The 27,404-nt window shown below is 34.9% G+C and overlaps 1 protein-coding gene across 1 annotated transcript in view; it reads right to left on the bottom strand.

The window, feature by feature from the left end:
* Window positions 1-27,404, bottom strand: part of CATSPERE (catsper channel auxiliary subunit epsilon) — a 192,540-nt gene that overhangs the window by 144,433 nt on the left and 20,703 nt on the right. The window contains exons 3-5 of the mRNA XM_063082895.1: window positions 27,058-27,127; window positions 25,563-25,630; window positions 9,521-9,545 (exon numbers count right to left, since the gene is read on the bottom strand). Of these exons, the coding sequence (XP_062938965.1) occupies window positions 9,521-9,545; window positions 25,563-25,630; window positions 27,058-27,127 (163 nt within the window). The remainder of the gene's footprint in view (window positions 1-9,520; window positions 9,546-25,562; window positions 25,631-27,057; window positions 27,128-27,404) is intronic.

Here is a 27,404-nt window from a genome sequence, read left to right as displayed (position 1 = left end):
ACTCATCAGCAACTTATAAAATTTAAATGCTCTATATCCTTGATGACTTTTCGTATTGTCAGCCTTTTCAATCTTAGTCACTCTACTGAATTTAAGTGTGTGTTTCCTTGATGACTAACGATGTGGAGCACCTCGTCATGGATTTATTTGGCCATCCATATATCTTTCTTTGTAATGTGTCCTTTCGAATCTATTGTCCACTTTAGAGTTGGTCATATTTATATCACCAATGTGTAATGTGTAATGTGTTCATGTGTATTTTGCATGAAAATCCTTTAGAAGATATATGTGTTGAGAATATTTTCTCGCAGTCTGTGCCTTAGCTTTTCGTTTTCTTAATGGTGTCTTTTGAAGAGCAAAAGTTTTTAATTTTGATGAAGTCTAGTGTTAAGTGTTTTCTATGTCCCAAGAAATCTTTTCCTACTCCAAAGTCATAAAGATTTCCTCCTATATTCTAGAAGTTTTATAGTTTTAGTTCCTGCAACCAGGTATATGATCTGTTATAAGTTAATTTTGTGTTGGTAGAGGGTTCAGTTTCCTTTTTTCCAGATGAAACAGTTGTATCATTTCCCGCCAGTGAATAACCTGACAGTTTTTCAAACATCAACTGACTACTTCCTCAAAAAATTAAAAATGGAATTACCACATGATCCTACAATTCCACTTCTGGGTATATATTCAAAAGAACTGAAAGCAGGGTCTTGAAGAGGTATTTGCACACCCGTATTCATAGCAGCATTATCCACAATAGCTAAAATGTGGGAGCAACCTAAGTGTCCCTCGATGGATGAAGGTATAATCAAAATATAGTATTTACATAGAATGGCATATTATTCAGCCTTAAAAAGGAAGAAAATTCTGACACATGCAACATGGATGAACCTTTAGGACATTATTCCTTTTTTTTCCCTTATAGTTACTGTTATTGTGTGAAATAGGCCAGTCACAAAAAACAAATACTGTATGATTCCACTTATATGAGGTACCTAGAGAAGTCAAATTCAGAGAGAAAGTAGAATGATGTTTGCCAGAAGCCTAGGGGAGGGAGAAATGGGGAGTTGTTGTTTAATGCATCTTTATTTCTGAAGACACAGGAACAAGGAGAAGAATTTGAATGAACAGGCCTTGCTAAGTTTCCCCCAGTGTACTACCCTTAGCTTCTACCCCTTTGATCTATCACATTTTCTCCAACTCCTTGCTCTTTGTCAAACCTAACATAAAATCATTCAGGTCTAACCATTTCCTCAGGTCTTCATTTCCATATGAAGGCTCACTTGACATGTGTAACTTTCATTAAATAAATTTGTATACTTTTCTCTTGTTAATCTTTTGTTACAGAGGAGGCAGAAGGGAATCAGAAGGGTAGAAGGAAAAAAGATTTCTCCCCCCTTACAAGAGTAAATTTCATGTTATATGTATCTTGCTATAATTAAGAAAATCAATTGGTCACATATGTGTGGTTATATTTCTGGACCCTCTTATCTGTTCCATTGATACATTTATTTAACCTTGCACCATTTCCACTCTCTGATTATTGTAGCCTTTGTAAGTCTTGAAATGATGTAATATAAGTCCTTCAACATTGTTCCTCCTTAAAGATTTTTTTTTTGGGGGGGGGGGGACTAGTCTAATCCCTTTGCTTCAGGGCTGGCCAGTTAGCTCAGTTGGTTAGAGCGCAGTGTTATAACACCAAGATCAAAGGTTCAGATCCCTATACTGGCCAGTTGTGAAAAAAAAAAAAAAAGACATCCATATCTAATCCCACGGCTTTTCCATGTAAATTTTCAAATCAGGTTGTCATTTTCTACAAGGAATCTGTTAGTTTGGGAGAGAACTGACATTTTAACAACATCTAGTCATCCAATCTGTGAACATTTATTTAGGTCTTCTTAAATTCTCTTAATAATGTTTTATAATTTTCAATGGACAGGTCAGATACAGACATTGTTAAAATTTCTCAAGAGATTTAATGTATTTTGATGCTATAATAACTAGTATTTTTAAATGTTATTTTCCAATTGTTTATGGCTAGTATATTAAAATAGAATTAATTTTTGGATATTAATCTTGTATCCTGCAACCATCTGAAACTCACTTTTAAATTCCAGTAGTTTTTTTGGGTTTTTGTGTTTTAGTACATGTCTTAGAATTTTCTACATACACAATCAGATCATATGCAAATGAAGAAAGTTTTACTTCTATCCAATCTGCATGAATGTCTTATTTTTATTTCTTTATTACACTGGATAATTTTCAATACATGTTAAATAAAAATGGTGAAAGGAAAATCCTTGCTTTTTCCCAGTCTTAGGTGAAGAGCCTTCAATCTTCCTGTATTCAGTATGATGTTATTTAGTGGATTGAATTATGTTCCCCCAAAGCTCATTGAAGCTTAAATTGTGTCCCCCAAGTTTTATGTGTTAGAAACTTAGCCTCCACTGTGACTGTTAAGAGGGTGAAAAATCCTATTATGGTAATTGAAAGACGGCACCTTGAAGAGGTGATCAGATTGTAGGACCCTGCAGTAGTGAATGGATTAAAAATGGTGGTGAGTGTGGTTCTGCGGACTTTAAAAGAAGAGGAGAGTCTGTTTCTCTCTCTCTGCTCTCTCTGCTTCCACCGTCTTGCAATGTGAGACCCCTAGGTCACTGTCACCACCACCAGATGGACTTTGGACTTGCCAGCCTCAGAAACTGTAAGCAATAAATTTTGTTTTCTTTCTAAATTACCCAGTTGCATGTATTTTGTAATAAGCAACAGAAACAGACAAATACATGTTATCTGCCAGTTGTTACAGATGGCTATTTTCAAGCTGAAGATGTTCCTTTTAATTCCTAACTTGCTGAGTGTTCTTTTTTTAAATCAGAAATGAATGTTAAATTTGTCATGCTTTTTCTTCATCTATTGAGATAATCATATGTAATTCTGTGATAAGGTAAATGAATTTTTTTTTTTTTTTTTTGCTATTAAGCAACCTTTCATTTCTGGGATAAACATCCCTTTTAACCACTGGTAATGGTCTATTATCTTATTTACTTATTTATTTATTTATTACTGAATTTGGTTTGCTAAACATTTTGTTTAGGATCTTTGCATCCAAGTCATTGTCTTGTAATGGCTTTGACTTTGGCATCAGGGCAATGTTGGGGCTCAGTGAGTTGGGAAGTGCTCGTTCTTCCTCTATTTTCTGAAAAAGTTTGTGTAAAAGGCTTTTAATTTAGTGCTCATATGGTATATCTTTTTCCATACTTTTGTTTTAAGGCAAGTTTTTAGAAGACAGCATATAGCTGGGTCTTTTTAATTTTTTAAAATAAATCTGACAATCTTTTTTTTAAATGCGGTGTTTAGACCATGTCTATTGAATGTAATTGTTGATATGTTTGGATTTAAATCCACCATATAGCTAGTTGCTTCCTAGTTGTTCCATCTATTCCTTATTTCTACTTTTTTTTACCCTTTTCTGATGGGTTTTGGACCAATTGAGTAATTTTTATAATTCTACTCTATCTCTACTAGTGGCTTATTAGTTATGTCACTATTTATATTAGATATATCACTGTATACACCATTTTACGTGTATTATAAGAGCCATACAGCAGTATGCTCTCTCCAATCCATTGAGCTGTTTTTGTATACTTTACTTATGTTATAATCCCCCAAATATATTGCTACTATTTTGGCTGTAGACAGTCAATTATCTTTCACAGCAATTAAAATTAAGAAAAAAGTCTTATATTTACCTTTTTACCCTTCCAGAGAAATAGTTCTTTTAGAAGATCTGCGTTTCTGTGTGGTATATTCCCTTCTACATGAGGAAATTCCTTTAACATTTCTTGTAGTACAGCTATGCTGGCAATGAATTCTCTCAGGTTTTGTTGGTTTTCAAAATTACAGGCAAAACGTTGAACATTTTCTTAAGATTTTAAAATTCTCTGCCATCTTTAGTTATGCCCCCTTCTATTATTAATAGTCTATTTGTAAATCAGTACTGAAAGAAGTTTTTCCATTTTGTTAGTCTTCTCAAAGACATACTTTTTGGGGAATGATCATCTCCATTTTTAAATTTTATATTTTTTAACATTTTGCTTCTCTTTTACATCCTGCTTTCTTTGAATTATCTGTTTCAATTTCAACTTATTTATTTTCAATATTTATTATTTTAAAAAATAAGTTTATTAAAGTTCATTGATGCCTAATTTAATTGCATTAGATCAGAAAATATAACCTGTGTGATATCAGTTTGGGGAAGTTCTGGGAACTTTCCCTTTGTTCTTGATAGCTAGTTACCGGGGTGTGCTGACCTGCTTCCACTTCACCAACTTTTGTTCTCCTTCTTCAATACTTCTTTCCTAGAAAACTGTCAAAAAATCTTGCACTGAAAACACTTATTATGCCAAGTGTTGGTACAACTCGAGAATTCTCATACATTGCTAGTGGTTATGTAAAATGCTACAAAACTTTTGAAAAATTGTTCCAAGTTTTCATGTCTATGAAGTTTAAGAACACGCCAAGCTAATCTTCAGCTCTAAGAGAAGGTGGCTGTTAGACTAGAAACTTTGCAGAGTGATGAAAATGTTCTGTATTGTGATCTGTATGATTGTTATGTGAGTGTGAGAGTGTGTGTGTGCGTGTGGGAAAATTCACAAGCTTTATACCTATGTACTTTTCCATATTTAAAAAAAACCTTGCATTGGGATTGTACTACCTCAATTTTTCCTTAATTCTTACAGTTTCTGCATTGTTTGTTTTGAATAAATACAACCCCATAGTTGTATCTTTTGGTGTTTTATTCCTATATCATTACACGGCATCCTTCCTCATCCTTTTAAACTTGTTTACCTTAGATTCTATATTATCCTTATATATGAGGATACTTCAAAAAGTTCATGGAAAAATAGAATTAAATATAATAGGAATTTTTCCATGAACATTTTGAAGTACCCTTGTACTGTTACCTCAGCTTCCTCCCTGCTCCCTTCCTTCCTTCCTTTGCATTTTCTTACATTATTTGTAAGAAATCTTTGTTTTGTTTGGGCTTCAGGTACACAGACACAGAATCAGAATAATCGCAATTCTTGGTTCATGACACATTTTATTATTGGCATGACTCTCTTCTATGTAATTATTTACATTTTCAGTTAAAATGAAAACTAGGAACTCACCACCCAATTCGAGAGCTAGAATCTTAAAAATCTCTTTTAGTTACCTATATGTACTCCTCCCCTTTCTGGTCACCCTGTTTCTGCCTGGAGGTAGTCACTTTCCTGAATTTTTTGGGTGTTTTGTTCTGTTAATTTAATATTTAGTTTCTGGTTATTTTTGATCTAGATCATCCCATACATAACCCCCAGGACTTGCTTTTTTCTTTCAATATTACATAACTAGAATTCATTCATGTTTTTGCACATAACTGAGCTCATTCATTTTCATTGCTATTTAAAATTCCATTGTGTGAATATACCACAATTTTCTCATTCTCCTGTTAATGGACATTTGTGTACTTTTTATTTTGGAGAGGTGGATATTATGAGCAGTTCTACTGTGAACATTTTTTAAAAAATATCTCAACGCATGAGTGCAAGAGTTTCTTTTGAGTATGCACTTAGAAGTGCAATTCTTGGTTTGTCGAGTATACATGAATTTACAAGATAATACAGAATCATTTTTCAAAGTGATTACACTAATTTACCTTTTCACCAGCTCTTTGAACAGTAGGGATAATAGCTGTTTAGTGTCATCTATATTGTATAAAGCTTTTATAACTATTTGTTGTCAAAACTGACTTTGATTATGGTATATCTTCAATATGAAAGTTTTAAGTTTTACATCATCAATTATAACTATATTTTATTTATAGACTCTGGGTTTCCAGTCTTGAATAAGAAGATTTCCCTTAATTTTATAAGTTTCTCACAGCTTCAAGATATTTCTTACATTCAATCTTGTATGCAACTGGAATTTATTTTTGGTATGTGGTTTAAGAGAGGATTCCACTTTTATTTTCTCCCAGGAGAAGAGCTTGTCATGCTATATTATTCTATATAAATGTTAAAATATTTTTTCAATTAAAATTAGACTCTGGGGCCGGTCCCGTGGCGCACTCGGGTGAGTGCAGCGCTTGGGAGCGCAGCGGCGCTCCCGCCCCGGGTTCGGATCCTATATAGGGATGGCCGGTGTGCTCACTGGCTGAGCCCGGTTCGGGCGACAGCAAGCCAAGGGTTGCGATCCCCTTACCGGTCACAAAAAAGACAAAAAAAAAAAAAAAAAAAAAAAAACATTAGACTCTGTTTGGAGTCCAATAGAATTGCATAAAATCTGTATATTAATTTGGGGGGAAGTTGACATTATGAGATTAAGTCTTATTGTTGTGGAAACAGACTCGGCAAGTGACTGACACCTAGAAGGTTGGAGAGCCAGGTATTTATTACGCCGGTGGACCCAGACAAGCTAATGCCTGAAAATCTGGACTCCGACCTTAGGTCTTACAGGGCTTATATAGGCAAACTTTTCTGGGTTTTAGGTTTCGCTTTCTCAGCATTTATGTAGCTAGTGCATATGTTTTGTTTCTTGGAATTCATGTGGTCTAGGCAGATAAGCAAGCTACAGAAGCCAAAAATGCAAGTAGTGATTAGAGGCCAGACTAGTGTAACAAGCAAATACTGTTTCAAAGACAAAATATTACTTCAAGGGCAAAACAGGCTTATGAGAAAATTATTTTGGCTTTTTTGAAACATTATAACTAGACCTTTTTTACATCATCAACAAGATTTGGGAGTGGTTCTTGATACAGCGTCTGTGTTTTTCTTTTTTTTCTTTATTGCTGTTATAAATGTTTTAATATAAATTTCTTATCTTCTTATTACTGACACTATTGTTGAAGATATTACATAATAATAATGATAGTAAGCTGTTGAGTTCCTGATTTTAATTGAATTTGAAGTATTTAGTAATTTATAATAATTATTGTTAGCTATTTGGAAACTAAAGCTTTTTTATTAGAATTAAGTAGTTCCCTTCATAATTAATTTACTTAGTGTTTTCATTAGAAATGGCTATTGAGTTTTTTATTCACTGATACGAATATTTATTTTCTTCTTTAAAATGGATATCATGTCAGTTTTTCTGACATTGAGCCTATGCTGAATTCTTGGCAGATAGTGGTCCTTTTCAATTTGTTCCTTTGCTGCACTGTTAGATTACATTTGCTAATATTTTATGCGGAATGTTCACACCTATACGTACAAGTATGTTGGTCTACAGTTTCCTCCCTCTTCCTTTCCTTTTTCCTTGTATACTTTGGTATTAAGTTGGATTCAGAAAATGAATTAGGGAAATTTTCCATCTTTCTTTATGATTGGGTGAGGCTATATTGTTAAGTGCATGTAATATCATAATTTGTTTACCTTTCTTGTAGATTTTCCGTCTTTATACCTATTAATGTCTTTAATCTTCACATCTTTTATTTTATATTCATATCATCGCCCAAGTTTTCTTTCAATAGTATTAACCTCTTTGCATCCCTTTCTTTCCAAATTTTGTGTTTCTCTTTTACTATGTGACTTTTGTAAAAATCAGATTTCTGGAGTTTTGGTCATTTAATAGGTGTGTTTAATCCAATCACATTATTTTAAATTACTGATTTAGTTAAAGTGATTTGTTGCATCTCATTTTGTGTTCTTATTTTCTATGGTTTTATTTCCTTTCATTTCGTTTTTCTTTTTTATTGCCTCCTATTAGATTGGTGGTATTTTAAAAATTCTTCTGGAATGCTACTTTTTATGAATTATACATTCGTTTCTATTACTTTAATGTACAGCCTTAAATTTTTACATGCATATTTAATATAGGCTAAAGTTAATCAGTATCTTTATCCTGAATATTTACAACACTTAGATGCTTTCAAACTCAAATCCCTCTCCATTTTCCAATCTTTTGTTGTCTAGTATTTTAATTTTACTTTATTTAAAAAAAAATATTAAAATGTTTTAATCATCAAAGCTTATTTAGATTTACTTGCATATTATACTTTTCATTAGGTCAAATTATCTATGCATCCTGTACTTTAGTTTTTCAGTCTGAGAACTCATGTCTTCAATTGTGGAAGATTCTCCATAATTATTTCTTTCAGTACTGTTTTCAATTCTTATTTTCTCTTTTTGGAACTCCTATTATATGGATAGTGAACTGTCTCAGTCTATCCTCTGTGTCTCTTAACTTTTGATATTTCCCATCTAATCATCTTTTATGTGCTGCATTCTGCATGATTCCCATTCAAAATTACCAATTCTCCAATTTTCTCAACTGTATTTAGTTTGCTATTTTACCCGTTATTGAATTTTGAATTTTAGATGCCTAATTTTTTCATTTTAAGACATTTTAGTGGGATTTTTTTAATTTCTGAATTTTGTATAGTTATGAATAAGCACTGCTTTTTTTTATATTCCTTCATTTTTGACTATTTTAAATATAAACTTAATAATTATTCACATGATTCTTATCTTTAGTTTTGAATAGTATAAACTTTCTCCATTTTTGTATGTGTCTAATCCAGGCACTTTGTTTCTTTCTGTTTTATACCTTTTATTTTGAGTATGTTTACAGAGAGTTTATTTTCTATATGAATTCTACACATGGGCTGCCATATAGCTCAGTTGGTTAGAGCACAGTATTATAACACCAAGGTCAATGGTTTGGATCCTCATCCTAACCAGCTGCCAAAAAAAAAAAAAAAAAAGAATTCTGTACATTTTTTATTATGGAAATGGGTCTGCAATTGCTTCTGTCTGGGCTGTATGTGTTTTGCTGCTTGTAAAGTCATTTTTGTGTTTACTTCTTGGCTCTAGGTTCTCAGACCTCTTGGGTTATTACAGTAGACACCCACCTGAAAATCCTTGTAGGTAACTTCTTGTCCATTTATAGCCCCAAAGAAATGTATTGTTTCTTCGTACTTATCTTAAGCCAGTGAGTAGAGCTTTATTAGTCCCCATTTTACAGACCTTTTATAAATCCTAACTTCATGTAGAGAGATTTCAGCTCTTCCTTTTCCCAAAGGTGGAAGGCTGTTCCCACACTGAAATATCACTCCTTATCCACCAGGGCTTATATTCTAACACCCTTAGTTCAGAATTCAATCGTACAACTCTAGTGTTGAGTTCCCTAATTATTTCTGACAATAAGGAAATCCCTTTTAAATTTTATATACACACATACACTTACATTAATGTCAAGGTCTATGTGTGTGTACTAGCATTATACACACATATATGTCACTTCTACAGGCATTTCTGTGAGTTTTGAGTGAGACAGAGGTTATTTTGCATTATTTGGGTCTATAATATATATTCTATCTCTGAAAGTTCCCTTCTATTTTCCATGTATCTTAAAATTCCTTATTCACTAATAATATGCTTTCTTGCTTTTGAGCATTGTTATGGTTATAGCCTTAAAAAATAAAAACATAAGAGTGAAACAATACAGTAGCAATATATGAAGGACATACAAAATTTAAAAATAATTTTACCTGGGTTAAATTGTGAACAAAATTTCTGTTAGGAAAAAGAGAAAACATATTTTAGTAAACAGCATATTAAATATTAGTTTGAATATTCTACTTTCAATACACATTTCTTAACCTTCGAATATTCTCTTCATATTCCATCACAGATACATAAGCAATTAAAGGCTAAATGTAGAAAGAAAGAGAGAGAGAGAGAGAGGAAGGGAGGGAGGGAGGGAGAAAGAGAGAGAGAGAGAGAGAAAGAAAGAAACCTACATATGCCATCTTAGTCCATCTTCTATAGGCTGAGGGCCTTGAATCTGCATGCTTCCTTAATAGTACTGTGAGATCACATATAGTTGCATGTTTAATTTTCCTTAAAAATTTGATATTATCATTCCATATTAAAAAGCCTACAATGTTTACATGTAATTTATGTCAGGTAAAAATTCACCTTCTAGCACTACAAATCTTTCTAAAAATCATACAAATTAATGTTTTTCCTTTCAAGGCTGGAATATTATACTATCAGAAATAATCTTGTTTCAGGAATCTACTTAGATATGCATTTCACTAAACACTTAACAGATTTAAGTAGGTCTACTTAACAGTATGTTAAGTGAAAATAGCCGTTGACAAAACTGTACCTTCTATGATATAACTCTATTTGTGTAAACATAATCCTCAAAGTCACTACATATAAAACATATGTACGTATATGTATGTGTGTGAGCAAAGTATTTTACATGTTCTCAACAACTTTACACATTAAAATGTACTGATTGTATTTTTTAAAAAGTGTGCTCAAAGGAATTCATAGTCTTTGTAATCTAGAAGTATTAGGATTAAAGGTCAAAAATGTATTTTTAGAATAAAATAATAAAATTTTTTTAAAAACACAAAAAACCAAGTACTGTATAGGAGTATCCAATAAGCTCATGAAAAGAAACTCAACATCATTAATTATCAAGAAAATGAAAATTAAAACCACAACGACATAGCATTTAATTCCCACTATAGGGACAATACTAAATATTGGCAAAAATATGGAGCAATTGAAATGCTTATACATTGCTGGTGATAAATAAAGTAATATAATTGCTTTTGAAATGATTCTTTAAATAAAGTTTAACATTTATTTATCCTCTCATCCAGCATTCCACCCCAGGTATTTACCCAAAAGAAATAAAAATCTATGCCTGCAAAAGACTTGTACAAGAATATACATAGCTTCTTTATTTATAAAAGCCCCAAACTGGAAAAACCCAAATGTCCAACAAAAGGAGAATGATAAACAAATTGATGTACATTTATACAACACTACTCAAAAATAAAAAGAAACAAAACACGGATACATACAACATGGATTCACCCCAAAAATCTTATATTGAGAATAAGAAGCCAGATACAAAAGAGTATATATTATAGATTTACATAAAATTCAAAAATGGGAAAACCAAGCCATGATGATATATAAATCAGAACAATGTCTGCCTCTGGGTGTAAGGGGTTGTCTGCAAAAGGGTACAAGGAAAGTTTCTTCTGAGGAAAATGACATGTTAGGTCAGAAACTTGGAAAATATGAAAGGAAGAGCACTGAGGAAGAAGTAAGTGAGGTTTTTTTCTGCCTTAGTCTATTCAAGTAACTATAACAGAATACAATAGACTGGGTGGCTTTTAAACAACAGAAATTTATTTCTCACAGCTCTGGAGGCTGGGAAGTCCAAGATCAAGGAGCCAGCAGATTTGTTGTCTTGTGAGGGCCCACTTCCTGGTTCACAGATGGTGCTATCTAGCTATGTCCTCACATAGTAGAAGCAGCAAAGGGTCTCTCTCAGGCCTCTGTTATAAAGGCACTAATCCCAAATATGAAGGCTCCACCCACATGACCTAATCACCTCCGAAAGGCCTTACCTCCTAGTAACTTTGGGGGTTAGGATTTCCACATATGAAGTTTAGGGGACACAAACATTTACACCATAAAATGAAGGCAAAATAAAAACTTTTATTTTTCTAATTCTTAATTTGCCTAACAGATAAGAGTTTGTTCAAAATAATAGCACAACGTATTCAATTATATATGCTTTTGTATATATCTTATGTATGTGTACATATATATGTGTGTATATATATGCTTATATATGTTTAAATATAAGTAAAAGGATGACAGCAATCAATCAAGGGACAGGAGAGAAAAATTAGGGTTATTTTGTTATTATAACATATTCACATTGCCTGTGAAGTGGTACAGTGTTATTTGAAATTGGGCTTGAATTAGTTGTAAATATATATTGGGAACTAATAACTAATAACTCTAGAGAAACCACTAAAAAAAGTAAAAAAGGAAATATAAGTGATATACTAAGAAAGGAGAGAAAATGGAATCATATAAAATACCCAATTGAAACCACAAAAGACAGAAAAAGAGTGGAAAACAAAAGTAGGAACAAAGAACAAAAGCACTAAATAGGGAACAGTAACAAATATGATAGATATTAATCTAAGTACAGATGCTCCTCTTACGATGGGGTTACATTTCAATAAACCCATCATAAACTGAAAATATGCATTTAATACACCTATGTTACTGAACATCACAGCTTAGCCTAGCCTACCTTAAATATGTTCAGAACACTTACACTACAGTTGGGCAAAATTATCTAACACAAAGCCTATTTTATAATAAAGTGTTGACTATCTCATGTAACTTATTGAATAATACACTGAAAATGAAAAAAAAGAATGGTTTTATAGGTACAATCATAAAGTCAAAATCACAGTACATCACAGACTTTCTGTATATCAATAATCACACTGAATGTAAATTTTCTAACTGTACCAATTAAAAAACTGAGATTGTCAGAGTGAATCAAAAAAATACCTAACTATATGTTGTCTGTAAGAAGCTCACTTAAAAAAAATACACATATAGATTAAAAGTAAGTGGATAGAGAAAGATACACCATCCTAACATTGATCAAAAGTAAACAGGAGCAGCTATATTAATTTTAGACAGAGTGGACATCAAAGCAAAGAAAGTTATGAGACATAAAGAAGAGAATTACATAATGATAATGGGACTAATTCTCCATGAAGTCATAACAATTCTTAATGTGTATATGCCTAATAACAGAGCATCAGAACACCTGATGCAAAAAAACTGATAGAACTGCAAGGAGAAACAGGTGAATCACTATTATAATTGGAGACTTCAATACCGCTCTGTCAGAAATAGATCCAACAGGCAGAAAATCAGTAAGCACATAGCTGAACTCTACAACACTATCAATCAACTGGATATAACTGACATCTATAGACTACTTCATCCAACAACAGTGGAATATATATTCTTTTCAAGCTCATGTGGAACATTCAATGAGTTAGACCACATTCTGTGCCATAAAATATACATTAAGAAATTTCAAAGAATAGAAATCATACAGTGTCTGCTCTCAGACCACCATGGAATTAAACTAAAAATCAGTAACAGAAAAATAACTAGAAAATCCCAAAACATATGGAGATTAAACAACACACTTCTAAATAACATATGAGTTAAAGAAGAAATCTCAAAAGAAATAAAAAAAAATATTTTGGACTAAATGAAAATAAAAAGACAAATTATCAAAATTTGTGGGATGCAATGAAAGCAGTGCTTAGAGGGAAACTTATAGTATTTAATGCATACATTAGAGAAGAAGAAAGATCTAAAATTAATTATCTAAGCTTCCACTGTAGAAAACTAAAAAAAAGAAGAGCAAATTAAATCCAAAGCAAGCAGAAGAAAAGAAATAATAAAAATTAGAGATTGAAAATAGGAAATCAACATAGAAAATCAATAAAACCAAAAGCTGATTCTTTGAAACAATCAACAAAATTAATAGGCCTCTAGTCAGGCCAACTAAGAAAAAAAGAGAGGATGCAAACTACTGATATCAGAAATGAAAGAGGGACATCAATACAGATCCCATGGACAATAAAAGGATCACAGAGGAACACTATGAACAACTCCATGCCCATAAATTTTATAACTTAGATGAAATGGGCCAATTCCTTGACACATGATCTGCCTAAAATTACATAAAAAGAAATAGACAATCTTAATAGATCTATATGTATTAAAGAAATTGGATAAATAATTAATAGCTTTCAAAAACAGAAAGCACCAGACCCAGATGGGTTCTCTGGTTAATTCTACCAAATATTTAAGAAAGAAATTATACCAATTCTCTATAATCTCTCTCAGAAGATAGGAGAATACTTCCTAACTCATTCTATAAGGCCAGCATGACCCTAATACCGAAATTAGACAAAGACATTATAAGAAAAGAAAACTAGTTTTCAAGATGGCGGTGGCTGCGGCGGTTGGCACGGAGTAGCTGAGGTGGAAAAGGCGGCCACTGGGCCTCAGGCAGCCGGGAAACTTGTGGACCTTCCTCTTGCCATCTCTTAAGGGAGGACCGCTGCTGCTGGCCGGTCGTGGGGGCTGAATGCCACTTTGCCCCCGGCAGGAGAGGCTGCCTCATTTATAGGCAACAGCTTTGAAGTGTGGAGCAGGAAAAGAACTGTTTCGTAGTTGCAAAAGTGAGTCTCAAAACAGGGAACACGGCGCCAGGGCTGCTGTGGATGCAGCCAGGACCCCGGAGGCCGGGGCCGCGCTGAAGGCGGCCAGCTGCCCTACTCAGGATTCGAGGTTTCAGGCCAGCATTAAAGAAGATTCCTGGGAGCGCCCGAGCCGCACCGCGACTGAACAGCCTGAGGCGGCAGCGGCCGAGAACGGGGAAGGCGCAAACCAGAGACAGAGAGTGAGCGCCCGACCTGGCACAGCACTGTGAGTGACCCCTGGCCCAGCTCTGTGCAGGGGGCTTTCCAGAGCGTGCGGGCCGGCCTCCCCTCCCACTCCCTCCACGGTTCTCTGGCGGGGCTGGTGGCGTGGGGCATCCCCGGCCAGTGTCGGGAGGGCAAGGAAGTACGGGCGGGCCGACTGTCACTCCACCACACCCTGGACTCCAGCCCCGGTAAACTTCCTGTTACTGGGAGGCAGTTACCATCTCTGCAGCCATCAGTTTGGAAAAAAGCCTAACCAATTTCTGGTTGGGAATAGTGTGGTAGGAGAGTTTCCAGGTCCGCTTGAACCTGCCAGAGAGCTGGCTGCAGGCGGACGCTAGACTCGGTTTATACCGGGGGGATACAAAGGTGAACAAGTCCTGAGAAAGATCTACACAGTGCTACAAAGGCACCCAGAGCGACCGGTGGTCTGTGCCTAGCAGAAACCTGGTAGACTTCCTGGGCGAGGCGGTGCTGAGCAGGGTCTGGAAGGCCCAGCTGATAGATGAGGGTTGCAGAAGACACGCCCCAGCCCAGCACAGTGCGCAGAGTGGGGAGACGTGCGGCCAGGGAGGCGGAGACTCGACAGAAACCACACACCCTGTGGGGTCACCACTGCACGATCCAACAGCCTGGGCCAGAGCACAGGAACAGGGAGAAGTCCTGCACAGGAAGTGAAAGTTCAACAGGGATCACACACCCTGTGGTATGTGATCCACCAGCCCAGCAGAGTCCAAGCTGACCAGAAAGGTGGTTCCCCGGAGAAGCCCAAGACCCGAGGCAACCACACACACAAGGCACTAGAGGCCAACTGAGCAGCCACGGAGGTAGCCATATGAAATTGGCAACCACAGCAACATCCTAGTTAGTCATTACTCTCAAACCGGTGGACTGTGAAACCCCCTGCCACAATGAATAAACATCAAAAAAAAGATACCAGAAATACAAAAAATCAAGAAAGTACACCACCAAAAGTTAATAAATCTCAAACTCTAGATCCTATAGAACAAGAAGCCCTTGAAATGACTGACAAGGAATTTCGAGTGATAATTCTAAGGAAACTGAATGAGATACAAGAAAACACAGCTAGACATCATGATGAAATGAGGAAAAGTATACAGGATCTGAAAGAGGAAATGTACAAAGAAATCAATGTCCTGAAAAAAAATGTAGCAGAACTGGCTGAACTGAAGAAGTTATTCAGCGAAATAAAAAACACAACGGAGAGTTTAACCAGCAGGCTCGTCTAAGTTGAAGAGAGAACCTCTGAACTTGAAGATGGGCTGTTTGAAATAACACAAGCAGACAAAAAGAAAGAAAAAAGAATCAAGGACATTGAAGAAAATCTGAGAGAGATATCAGATAACCTTAAGTGCTCAAATATCCGAGTCATGAGTATTCCAGAAGGGGAGGAAAATGGAGATTCCATTGAAATCATATTCAAAAAAATAGTGGCAGAAAACTTCCTAGGTATAGGAAAAGTCACAGATCTTCAGATCCAGGAAGCTCAACGATCCCCAAACGTATTCAACCCAAAAAGGCCTTCTCCAAGACATGTCATAGTCAAACTGGCAAAACTCAGAGACAAAGAGAGAATCTTAAAAGCTGCAAGAGAGAAGCGTCAAATCACCTATAAGGGAGCCCCAATCAGATTAACATCAGACTTTTCATCACAAACCCTAAAAGCTAGAAAGGAATGGGATGATATTTTCAAAATACTAAAAGACAAAGATTGCCAGCCAAGAATACTCTACCCTGCAAGGCTATCCTTCTGAAATGAAGGGCAAATAGTATATTTCTCAGACAAACAAAAACTGCGGGAGTTCACTACCACACGACCACCCTTACAAGAAATCCTCAAGGGAGTACTGGGTTTGGTTCCTGAAAAATGACTACCACTGCCATAAAAACCCAAGAAAAATCAATACCCACTAGTATAATAAAAATGACATTCATGAAGAGAAAACAAGCAAATAAAAACACTATCTACAACCTAAGGAACCAACAAACACAGAAACCAAACAGTAAATCAGAAAGCAAGGAACAAAAGACACCTAAGACAACCAAACAACCAATAAAATGGTAGGAATAAATCAACACCTTTCAATAACAACTCTTAATGTAAAAGGCTTAAATTCCCCAATCAAAAGGAGGACCCAACTATATGCTGCCTACAAGAGACCCACCTCACCCATAAAGATTCACACAGACTAAGAGTGAAAGGATGGAAAAAGATTTACCATGCAAAAAGAAAAGAAAAACGAGCTGGAGTAGCTATTCTTATATCTGACAAAATAGACTTTAAACTAAAAACCATAAAAAGAGACAATGAGGGACACTACTTAATGATAAAAGGACTGATCCATCAAGAAGACATAACAATCATAAATATGTACACACCCAATGTTGGAGCAGCCAGATTTATAAAACAAACTCTATTAGACCTAAAGAAGGAAATAGACACTAATACCATAATAACAGGGGACCTGAACACCCCACTGTCAATATTAGACAGATCATCTAGGCAAAGAATCAGTAGAGAAACACAAGATCTAAACAAGACTCTAGACCAATTGGAATTGGCAGATATCTACAGAACATTCCACCCATCAACTTCAGAATATTCATTCTTCTCATCAGCACATGGATCATTCTCCAGGATAGATCACATATTAGGTCACAAATCAAGTCTCAATAAATTCAAAAAAATTGGAATTATCCCATGTATCTTCTCAGACCACAATGGATTAAAACTAGAAATTAATAACAAATGAAACTCTGGAAACTATACAAACACATGGAAATTAAACAGCATTCTACTTAATGACATATGGGTCCAAGAAGAAATCAAGCAGGAAATCAAAAAATTTATTGAAACGAATGAAAACAATGATACATCATACCAAAACCTGTGGGCTACTGCAAAAGCAGTATTGAGGGGGAAATTTATTGCATTAAACGCTCACTTCAGAAGAATGGAAAGATGGCAAGTGAACAACCTAACACTTCACTTTAAAGAACTAGAAAAACAAGAACAATCCAAACCTAAAGTTAGCAGACGGAAAGAAATCATTAAGATCAGAGCAGAACTGAATGAAATTGAAAACCAAAAAACAATTCAAAAGATCAATGAATCAAAAAGTTGGTTTTTTGAAAAGATAAATAAAATTGACAAACCATTAGCATGGCTAACAAAAAAAAGAAGAGAGAAGACTCAAATAATAAAAATTAGAAATGAAAAAGGCGATATTACAACTGATTCATCTGAAATACAAGGAATCATTCGAGACTACTATAAACAACTATATGCCAACAAATTTGAAAATCTGGAGGAAATGGATAAATTTCTGGACACAAACAAGCTCCCAAAACTGAACCATGAAGACGTACAAAATTTGAACAGACCAATAACAATAAAGGAGATTGAAGCTGTTATCAGAAGGCTCCCAACAAAGAAAAGCCCAGGACCAGATGGATTCACAGCAGAATTTTACCAAACATTCAAAGAGGAATTGACACCGATTCTTTACAAACTATTCCAAAAGATTGAAACAGACGCAAATCTCCCAAACTCATTCTATGAAGCAAACATCATCCTGATACCAAAACCAGGTAAAGATACAACCAAAAAAGAAAACTACAGGCCGATATCCTTGATGAATATAGATGCAAAAATCCTCACTAAAATACTAGCAAACAGAATACAGCAACACATACGAAAAATTATTCATCACGATCAAGTGGGATTCATCCCAGAGATGCAAGGTTGGTTCAACATATGCAAATCAATAAATCTGATACACCATATTAATAAAGTCAAACACAAGGACCATATGATCATCTCTATAGATGCTGAAAAAGCATTTGATAAAGTTCAGCACTCATTCATGACAAAGACCCTCTATAAGTTAGGTATAGAGGGAAAGTATCTCAACATAATTAAAGCCATATATGCCAAACCCACTGCCAATATCATCCTGAATGGGGAAAAGCTGAAAGCTTTTCCTTTAAGAACAGGAACTAGACAAGGATGCCCACTCTCACCACTCCTATTCAACATAGTGTTGGAAGTACTAGCCAGAGCAATCAGAGAAGAGAAGGAAATAAAGGGCATCCAGATTGGAAAAGATGAAGTCAAACTGTCCTGGTTTGCAGATGACATGATCCTATATATCGAACAGCCCAAAACCTCTACAAAAAAACTGTTGGAATTGATAAATGATTTCAGCACAGTAGCAGGATACAAAATCAACACACAAAAATCAGTAGCATTTCTTTTCTCCAATAGTGAACATGCAGAAAGAGAAATCAAGAAAGCCTGCCCATTTACAATAGCCACCAAAAAAATAAAATACTTAGGAATCGAGTTAACCAAGGAGGTGAAAAATCTCTATAATGAGAACTACAAACCACTGCTGAGAGAAATGAGAGAGGATACAAGAAGATGGAAAGATATCCCATGCTCTTGGATTGGAAGAATCAACATAGTGAAAATGTCCATACTACCCAAAGTGATATACAAATTCAATGCAATCCCCATCAAAATTCCAAAGACATTTTTCTCAGAAATGGAAAAAAACTATCCAGTCATTTATATGGAACAATAAAAGACCACGCATAGCCAAAGCAATGCTGAGCAAAAAAAATAAAGCTGGAGGCATAACACTACCTGACTTTAAGCTATACTACAAAGCTATAATAACCAAAACAGTATGGTACTGGCATAAAAACAGACACACTGACCAATGGAATAGAATAGAGAATCCAGAAATCAACCCACACACTTACTGCCAGCTGATCTTTGACAAAGGCACCAAGCCTATTCACTGGGGAAGGGACTGCCTCTTCAGCAAATGGTGCTGGGATAACTGGATATCCATATGCAGGAGAATGAAACTAGATCCATACCTCTCACCGTATACTAAAATCAACTCAAAATGGATTAAGGATCTAAATATACACCCTGAAACAATAAAACTTCTTAAAGAAAACATAGGAGAAACACTTCAGGAAATAGGACTGGGCACAGACTTCATGAATACGACCCCAAAAGCACGGGCAACCAAAGGAAAAATAAACAAATGGGATTATATCAAACTAAAAAGCTTCTGCACAGCAAAAGAAACAATTAACAGAGTTAAAAGACAACCAACAGAGTGGGAGAAAATATTTGCAAAATATACATCTGACAAAGGATTAATATCCAGAATATATAAGGAACTCAAACAACTTTACAAGAAGAAAACAAGCAACCCAATTAAAAAATGAGCAAAAGAGCTAAGCAGGCATTTCTCTAAGGAAGATATACAAATGGCCAACAGACATATGAAAAAATGCTCAACATCACTCAGCATCCGGGAAATGCAAATCAAAACCACACTGAGATACCATCTAACCCCAGTTAGGATGGCTAAAATCCAAAAGACTCTGAACGATAAATGCTGGCGAGGTTGTGGAGAAAAAGGAACTCTCATACATTGTTGGTGGGACTGCAAAATGGTGCAGCCTCTATGGAAAATGGTATGGAGGTTCCTCAAACAATTGCAGATAGATCTACCATACGACCCAGCTATCCCACTGTTGGGAATATACCCAGAGGAATGGAAATCATCAAGTCGAAGGTATACCTGTTCCCCAATGTTTATCGCAGAACTCTTTACAATAGCCAAGAGTTGGAACCAGCCCAAATGTCCATCATCAGATGAGTGGATACGGAAAATGTGGTACATCTACACAATGGAATACTACTCAGCTATAAAAACAAATGAAATACTGCCATTTGCAACAACATGGATGGACCTCGAGAGAATTATATTAAGTGAAACAAGTCAGGCACAGAAAGAGAAATACCACATGTTCTCACTTATTGGTGGGAGCTAAAAATTAATATATAAATTCACACACACACACACACACACAAAACCGCGGGGGGGGGGAAGAAGATATAACAACCACAATTACTTGAAGTTGATACGACAAGCAAACAGAAAGGACACTGTTGCGGTGGAGGGGGGGAGGGAGAAGGGAGGGAGGTTTTGGTGATGGGGAGCAATAAGCAGCCACAATGTATATCGACAAAATAAAATTAAAAAAAAAAAAAAAAAGAAAAGAAAAGAAAACTATAGACCAGTATATCTCATAAACACAGATATGGAAAATCCTCAACAAAACCTTAGCAAATCAAACCCGACAGTGTACAAAAAGAATTATATATCATTACCAAGTGAAATTTATCACAGGTATGCAAGGCTGGTTCAACATTTAAAACAATTAATGTAATCCATCATGTCAACAGGCTAAAGGAGAAAAATCGCATGATCATATCAATAGATGCAGAAAAAGCATTTGACAAAACCCAACACCCATTCATGATAAAAACTCTCAGTAAACTAGTAATAGAGGGAACTTCCATAACTTGATTAAAAATATCTACAAAAACCCTACAGCTAACTTCCTACTTAATGGTAAGAAACTATAAGCTTTCCCACTAAGATCAGGAAGAAGGCAAGGACATTCCTTACCACCCCTTTTCCATATCATACTGGAAGTCCAAGCTCATGCAATAAGACAAGAAAATAAAATAAAAGGTATACAGACTGGGTAGGGCAAAGTAAAACTACCACCATTCACAGACAACATGATTGTCTATGTATGAAATCCAAAAGAACAGGGGAAAAAAAAAAAAACCCTCTTGAAATTAAAAAGCAATTATAGCAAGATTGCAGGATGAAGGGTTAATATACAAAAGTCAATTGCTATCCTATATGAGGGTACTTCAAAAAGTTCATTAAAAAATATAATTAAAAGATAACACAAATCCTTCCATGAACTTTTTGAAAACCCCTCATATACCAGCAATGAACAAGAGGAATTTGAAATTTTAAAGAGTATGATTTACATTAGCACTCCAAAAATTGAAATACCTAGGTATAAATCTAACAGAATATATAAAAGAGCTGTATGAGAAAAACTATTAAATTCTGATAAAATAAATCAAAGAAAAACTAAATAAATGGAGAGATATTCCATGTTCATGGAGAGAAAGGCTCAATACTGTCAAGAGGTCAGTTCTTCCCAACTTGATTTGTATAAATTCCAATTAAAATTCCAGCAAGTTATGTTGTAGATATTGATAAACTGATTCTAAAGTTTATATGGAGAGGCAAAAGACCCAGAATAGCCAACACAATACTGGAGGAGAAAACTGACAACACCAAATGTTGGTGAGGATGTGAAGCAATAGGAATTCTCATTCACTGGTGGTGTAAATTCAAAATGGTACAGACACTTTGGAAGACAGTTTGGTGGTTTCTTACAAAACTAAACAAAGACTTACCATATGATCCATCAAGAGCACTCTTTGGATCCAAAGGAGTTGAAAAGCTATGTCTACACAAAAACCTGAACATGGATGTTGATAGCAGCTTTACTCACGATTGCTAAAACTTGGAAGCCACCGAGATGTCCTTCAGTAGTTGAATAGATAAATTGTGGCACATCCAGACAGTGGAATGTTACTCAGCACTAAGAAGAAATGAGCTATCAAGCCATGACACAACATGGGAAAACCTTAAATGCATATTGCTAAGTGAAAAAAATAGTCTGAAGGGTTTGCATACTGTGCAATTCCAACCATATGAAATTCTGGAAAAGGAAAAATTATGGAGACAGTAAAAAGATCAGTGGTTGTCAGGGATTAGGATGTAGAGAGGGATGAATGGGGAAGCACAGAGGATTATTAGAACAATGAAAATAATATGCATGATATTATAATGGTAGGTACATATTATACATTTGTCCAAACCCACAGAATGTACAACACCAGGAGTGAACCCTAATGTTAACTATGGATTTTGGGTGTTGATGTGTCAATGTAGGTTCAGCTGTTGTAACAAACATACAATCTGGTGGGAGAAATTGATAATGGAGGAGGCTATGCACATGTGAGGGCAGGGGATATATGGAATATCTCTCTGCACTTCTCTCAATTTTGCTGTGAAGCTAAAATTGTTCTTTAAAAAAAAAAATCTTTAAAAAAAATTGTATTCTACACAACAGCAAGGACTAGTTAGAAAATGTAATTTAAAAAATTTGACTATTTACAAGAGCAACAAAAATACTCATATAATGTATCTAGGAATAAATCTAATAAAAATATACAGGCACCTTTATAAAAAAAATTACAAAACTTTATTGCCAGACATGTAAAAAGACCAAATAAATGAAGAGTTATATATTACTCTTGAGTAGAAAGACTTCCAAAATTATTTAAGATATTAAGGCAAGTTATAGTAAAAGCCCAACTATGGTTTTCATGGAATTTGACAAACCAATTGCAAAAATTTTTAGGAAGGAAAAACAGACCCAAGACATAGCAAGGAGACTCCTGACCACTCATCAAGATTTCAGAAATAAAGTTATAGTAATAAAGGTAATGTAGTATTTGTTCAATACAGAAAAATCAATCAGCTGAACAGAATAGCCAGCCCAGAAAGGAAACCATTCTTATATAGAAAATTGATCTATGAGAAGACAGACATTGTAGATAAATAGATTATTCAATAAATGGCTATGAGAAAATTAATTATTCATGTAGAAAAAATAAAACTGGGTTCCTATCTTGAAGGTTGTATAAAAACTAATTCCAAGTGGATTGAAGACTGACTGTTCAAGAACTGACAAAACTGAACAATTTATTATAATCAGATATAGTTGGCAAACTATTTTTAAAAAGTAAGGAATAATTCATTTTACAATATTCAGGATAGTTGTTTACTCTTGGGGGATGAAGAGGATGTGATCAGTAGGGGTGTAAAGAAGATTCTAAGGTGCTGGTAATGTTCTGTTTCTTGATTCGAGTGTTGAATACATGGCTATTAATTTCATTCTTATTCTTTAAATGGTATTTTTACAGGTGATAGACTGTGAAAATTTTTATAACATATATAACATAAAAACACTCAGCCCCTATGGAGTTCTCTCTTTGGGGTTAGCCTATCCCCTGAATAGGTGCTTCTCCTGTTCTTGCTTTCATGGTGAAAACATATCTGGATCAAGGCAGCCTAGAGGCCCATCTCTTTCTGTCTCAGCTTTTGGGGCTCAATGTGTGCATGTGAGATTGGTATTCATTAGACTAACTATAAATGATTCTTGGCAGATGTCTTAGTTTGGGCTTCTTTAACAATAATACCATAGACTGAGTAGCTTTAGCAACAAACATTATTTCTCACAGTTCTGGAGGCTGGAGAGTCCAAGATCAAGGTGCTGACAGATTTGGCGGCTGGTGAGGGTGCTTTTCTGGTTCACAGATGGCAGCTTCTCACTTTGTCTTCACACGGAAGGATTGAAGGAGCTCTTTGGGGTCTCATAAAGGCATCATTCATAAGGGCTCCACCCTCATGACCTAATTACCTCCCAAAGGCACCCACGCCTCCAAATTTCATCACACTGGGGATTAGGTTTCAACATATCAATTTTGAGGGGACACAAACATTCAGTCTATTGCAACAGATTCTCCTCTCTGATGGTTTCCAAGGTCTCTTCTTGGGGAAGCAGAAAGCCCATTTGGCCACAGAGGCAGGTCCTATTTTCCAGCTAGCACTACCAGGACTTTTTATCCCCAAATTTGCCCATATTATAATTTGTAACTTGCCATATTTCTCTACTGGTTGAAACCCGTAGTGGGAAAGTTGGTGGATGGCATCTCTGAAACTGCCTGCTGACAAAAACAGAAGCCTCTCTGTGTCACGAGTAAAAGAGACTCTTGCTTCTCGGTAAGACTCTGGGAAGGTGGCAGTAACTCAGAGAGGAATAGCTAAATGTGTACTCCTAGTGGGGCTTGCTGAAACCGAGTTATTAAGACTTACAGCTCAGGATTTCCAATCCAAAAATTGCAAATGAACTGCAAGACTATATAACTTTAAGGGACCATGTGGACCAGGACAATGAAGCTATCAACAGCAACCATGTTTTACTGAAGACATGAGTATGCTAATTGGTTCTGCCTGGGTCATGTACCAATCCTCAACTAATAACTGTAGCCACTGAAATGTGGGTATGTAGAGTTAGTGCCTGCTATGGTTTGAATGTTTGTCCACTCTGAAACATGTTGAAACTTAATGTGGCAGTGTTGAAAGGCAGGGCCTTCAAGAGGTGATTGGGTCATGAGAGCTCTGCCCTCATAAGTGGATGACTCCACTCATGGATTAATACATTAATGGATTAATGGTTTATCATGGTTGTGGAACTGATGGCTCTGTAAGAAAAGGAAGAGAGACCTGAGCCCCCTTGCCATGTGATGCCCTGCACTGCCTTGGGACTCTGCAGAGAGTCCCTACCAGCAAGAAGGCCTTAACCAGAAGCCAATCAGATGCCAGTGCCAGACTCTTGGACTTCCAGCCTCTAGAACTGTAAGAAATAAATTATATTTCTTTATAAATTATCTACTTTTTGTTATTTTGTTATAAGTAACAGAAAATGGATGAAGATGGTACCATACAAACCACACAAAATTAACAATATTATCATAGAATAGTGACAAATGGTTCCCCCAAGGGAGGTGAGGTGGATTAAAAGAAGTAGGCACCTCCAAGGGATGTTAGTTGGATAAAAAGAAGTATATATATTGTGCATATTCTACACAATGCTTGGGATATTGCCTTAACTATGATACTTAAGCATATTCTGATTCATTAACACATTTTTTACTTATTGAATAATTTAATAACACAGTTGAGTATGTATTCGTGTTCCAGTTTTCCTTTCTTAGTTATACCACTCACTGTCGTGTTAAAATGGGTTTGAAGAGCTACCCAAGACAGAGAGACTTTATGGAATGTATATAATGGAAATAGAAGAGTTTTGTATCTGAAAAACCAGAGTCAAATTCCAATGCTATCTTTTAGTAGCTTTGTATTTTTGTCTAAATTATTTAACCCATCCAAGTCTATGTTTCCTCATTTATAAAATAAAGATAATAATACTTACACTTATTTGATTATGATGAGAATTGAAGAAAACAACACATATAAAATGTGAAAATGTAAATACAATATGTGTCCAAATAGTGGTTGCCATTGTTATTTTTACTGTTTGTTCTTCAATATTACTTTTATATTTGAGAATATCTCAGCTGGTGAATTAAAGTTTGTAGATAATCTATTTGTGGTAAATTAAAAGTTGCTGCTAAATACTCTTTAAAAGTATTAATTACCTTTGTACTCATTACTGCATTACTTACATAACTCTATAATTCCACAGAAAGCAAGTATTAGAACTCTCCACAGACAAATAGCGTTCTTCTTCATCCTAAAAGAAAATGCAAAGGATTAGGATATATTAAGTTAACTTTAAAATAAATCTAAATATGAATACAGACTTAAAATTCATAGAGGAACTAAATTACTTATTTAAGATTAGAGGAAGAGGAATGAATATATTTCAGAATAGAATTAATAAATATACAAATAAAACTAGCTCAATTCTTTGCTCTCTGTAATTAAGAATATACTATCATGAATGACAAATTTAGAAGATATTTTGATGGCTTGCTATCCTTATTGCTTCTACTGTATTTATCTTCATCAAGACAATTCAATTAATTTTCTCATTCAGCGGTTCTCAACTGGAATGATTTTACTCCTTAGGGGACATTTGGCAATGCCTAGAGACACTTTCATTTGTTACAACTGAGTGCCTTTGAGTTTATTTCAAAAGTCGGATGTACCTCCTCAGCTACTTGCAGGACCTGATGACACTATACATAAATGACAAAGATATTCCTATATATGTATGTACGTCTGTGTGTACATTTTTTACCTAACACTACACATTCATATGGGTTTCCAATGGGAAAAAATAGGAAAGGAGTCCTTTGCTTCTTCATGAATTGTGTTCTTGAAATTGGTAAATAGTCATAGACTCAAAAAGACAAATTCAAATATTTTTCACTCTGTAGGAATTGAAAAATGAATTAATATCCATCTGGCCTCTCCCATATCACTCTACTTGTGCACCGAAAATAAAGTTTCTTAAGTAAAGAGATGGCACATGCCCCAAATTAAAAGTAGGAGACATCACATAGAGTCTTTATAGCAGGAACTTCAGACACACTTGTTTGGGAACGCCAGCAGTGAGGTATGTCGACATTTTGTTACTAATTATTACTTTGTTACTAATTATTAAAGTGCCAATGTTTTAAAATATTTTACTTTTTCTTTTTTGGTAACTTAGGATTCAAATCACTCATTCATTTTCATTTACATGTTTTTTTGAATTGAAGAAAATGCAGTGGAGTAAAAAGAATCTGATTGCTTAATCTTGGGTATTGCTATAGGTGTGTATGACATGAGACCCATTCACATGAGAATACTACAAGTGTACTTCAAAAAGTTTGTGGCAAAATTGAACTAAAAGATAATATAAATATTTCCATGAACTTTTTGAAGAGCCCTTATATTGTCATACTAATGATGGTCTTTAACACACATCTTAATAAAAAGTTTGAAGTAAAAATCACATATCATTCCATAATTTTCAGTTTGACATGAGATATATCTAAAAATTAATGACACACTGACAATACTTTAAAAATAGCTTTTATTTGTGGTTACAATTAATGCTATGTAAAACAGGTTAAATTAGGTTGAAAAGCTCAAAAAAAAAAAAAAAAGCAAAATAAAATGTTACCGGGATGATTATTCAAGATTTAATAAGTTGTCATTAAATCAACTTACTGGGCCCTTAACAATTGGTTTTATACTGTAAACACCAGAAGAAGGACAACGCAATTCTGTCGTGGGTGATCTAGAGAACGGGAAAGAAGAAATAACTACAGATGCATACAAGATTAATAAAAATTACCTTACTATTTTTTAAGCCTAAAAAATTCAACTGTATGCTGATAAGAGAAATTTCAAAATATAGCAATAATTACTTCTATTTACAAAAGTGATTTTGTCTTTTTCTTCAGATCTACTTAATGGAAGGAAATTTACATTAAATCACAGCCTTGAATCTCAATGTCCATACTATACAAATTTTTTTTTTACATGTAAATATACACATATATTAATACTCACAG

Source organism: Cynocephalus volans, chromosome 18 (assembly GCF_027409185.1).
Source record: "Cynocephalus volans isolate mCynVol1 chromosome 18, mCynVol1.pri, whole genome shotgun sequence".
NCBI classification, from domain to species: Eukaryota; Metazoa; Chordata; class Mammalia; order Dermoptera; family Cynocephalidae; genus Cynocephalus; species Cynocephalus volans.
The sequence above is the reverse complement of the archived record's forward strand: the minus strand, read 5'-3'. Positions and strand labels throughout refer to the sequence as shown.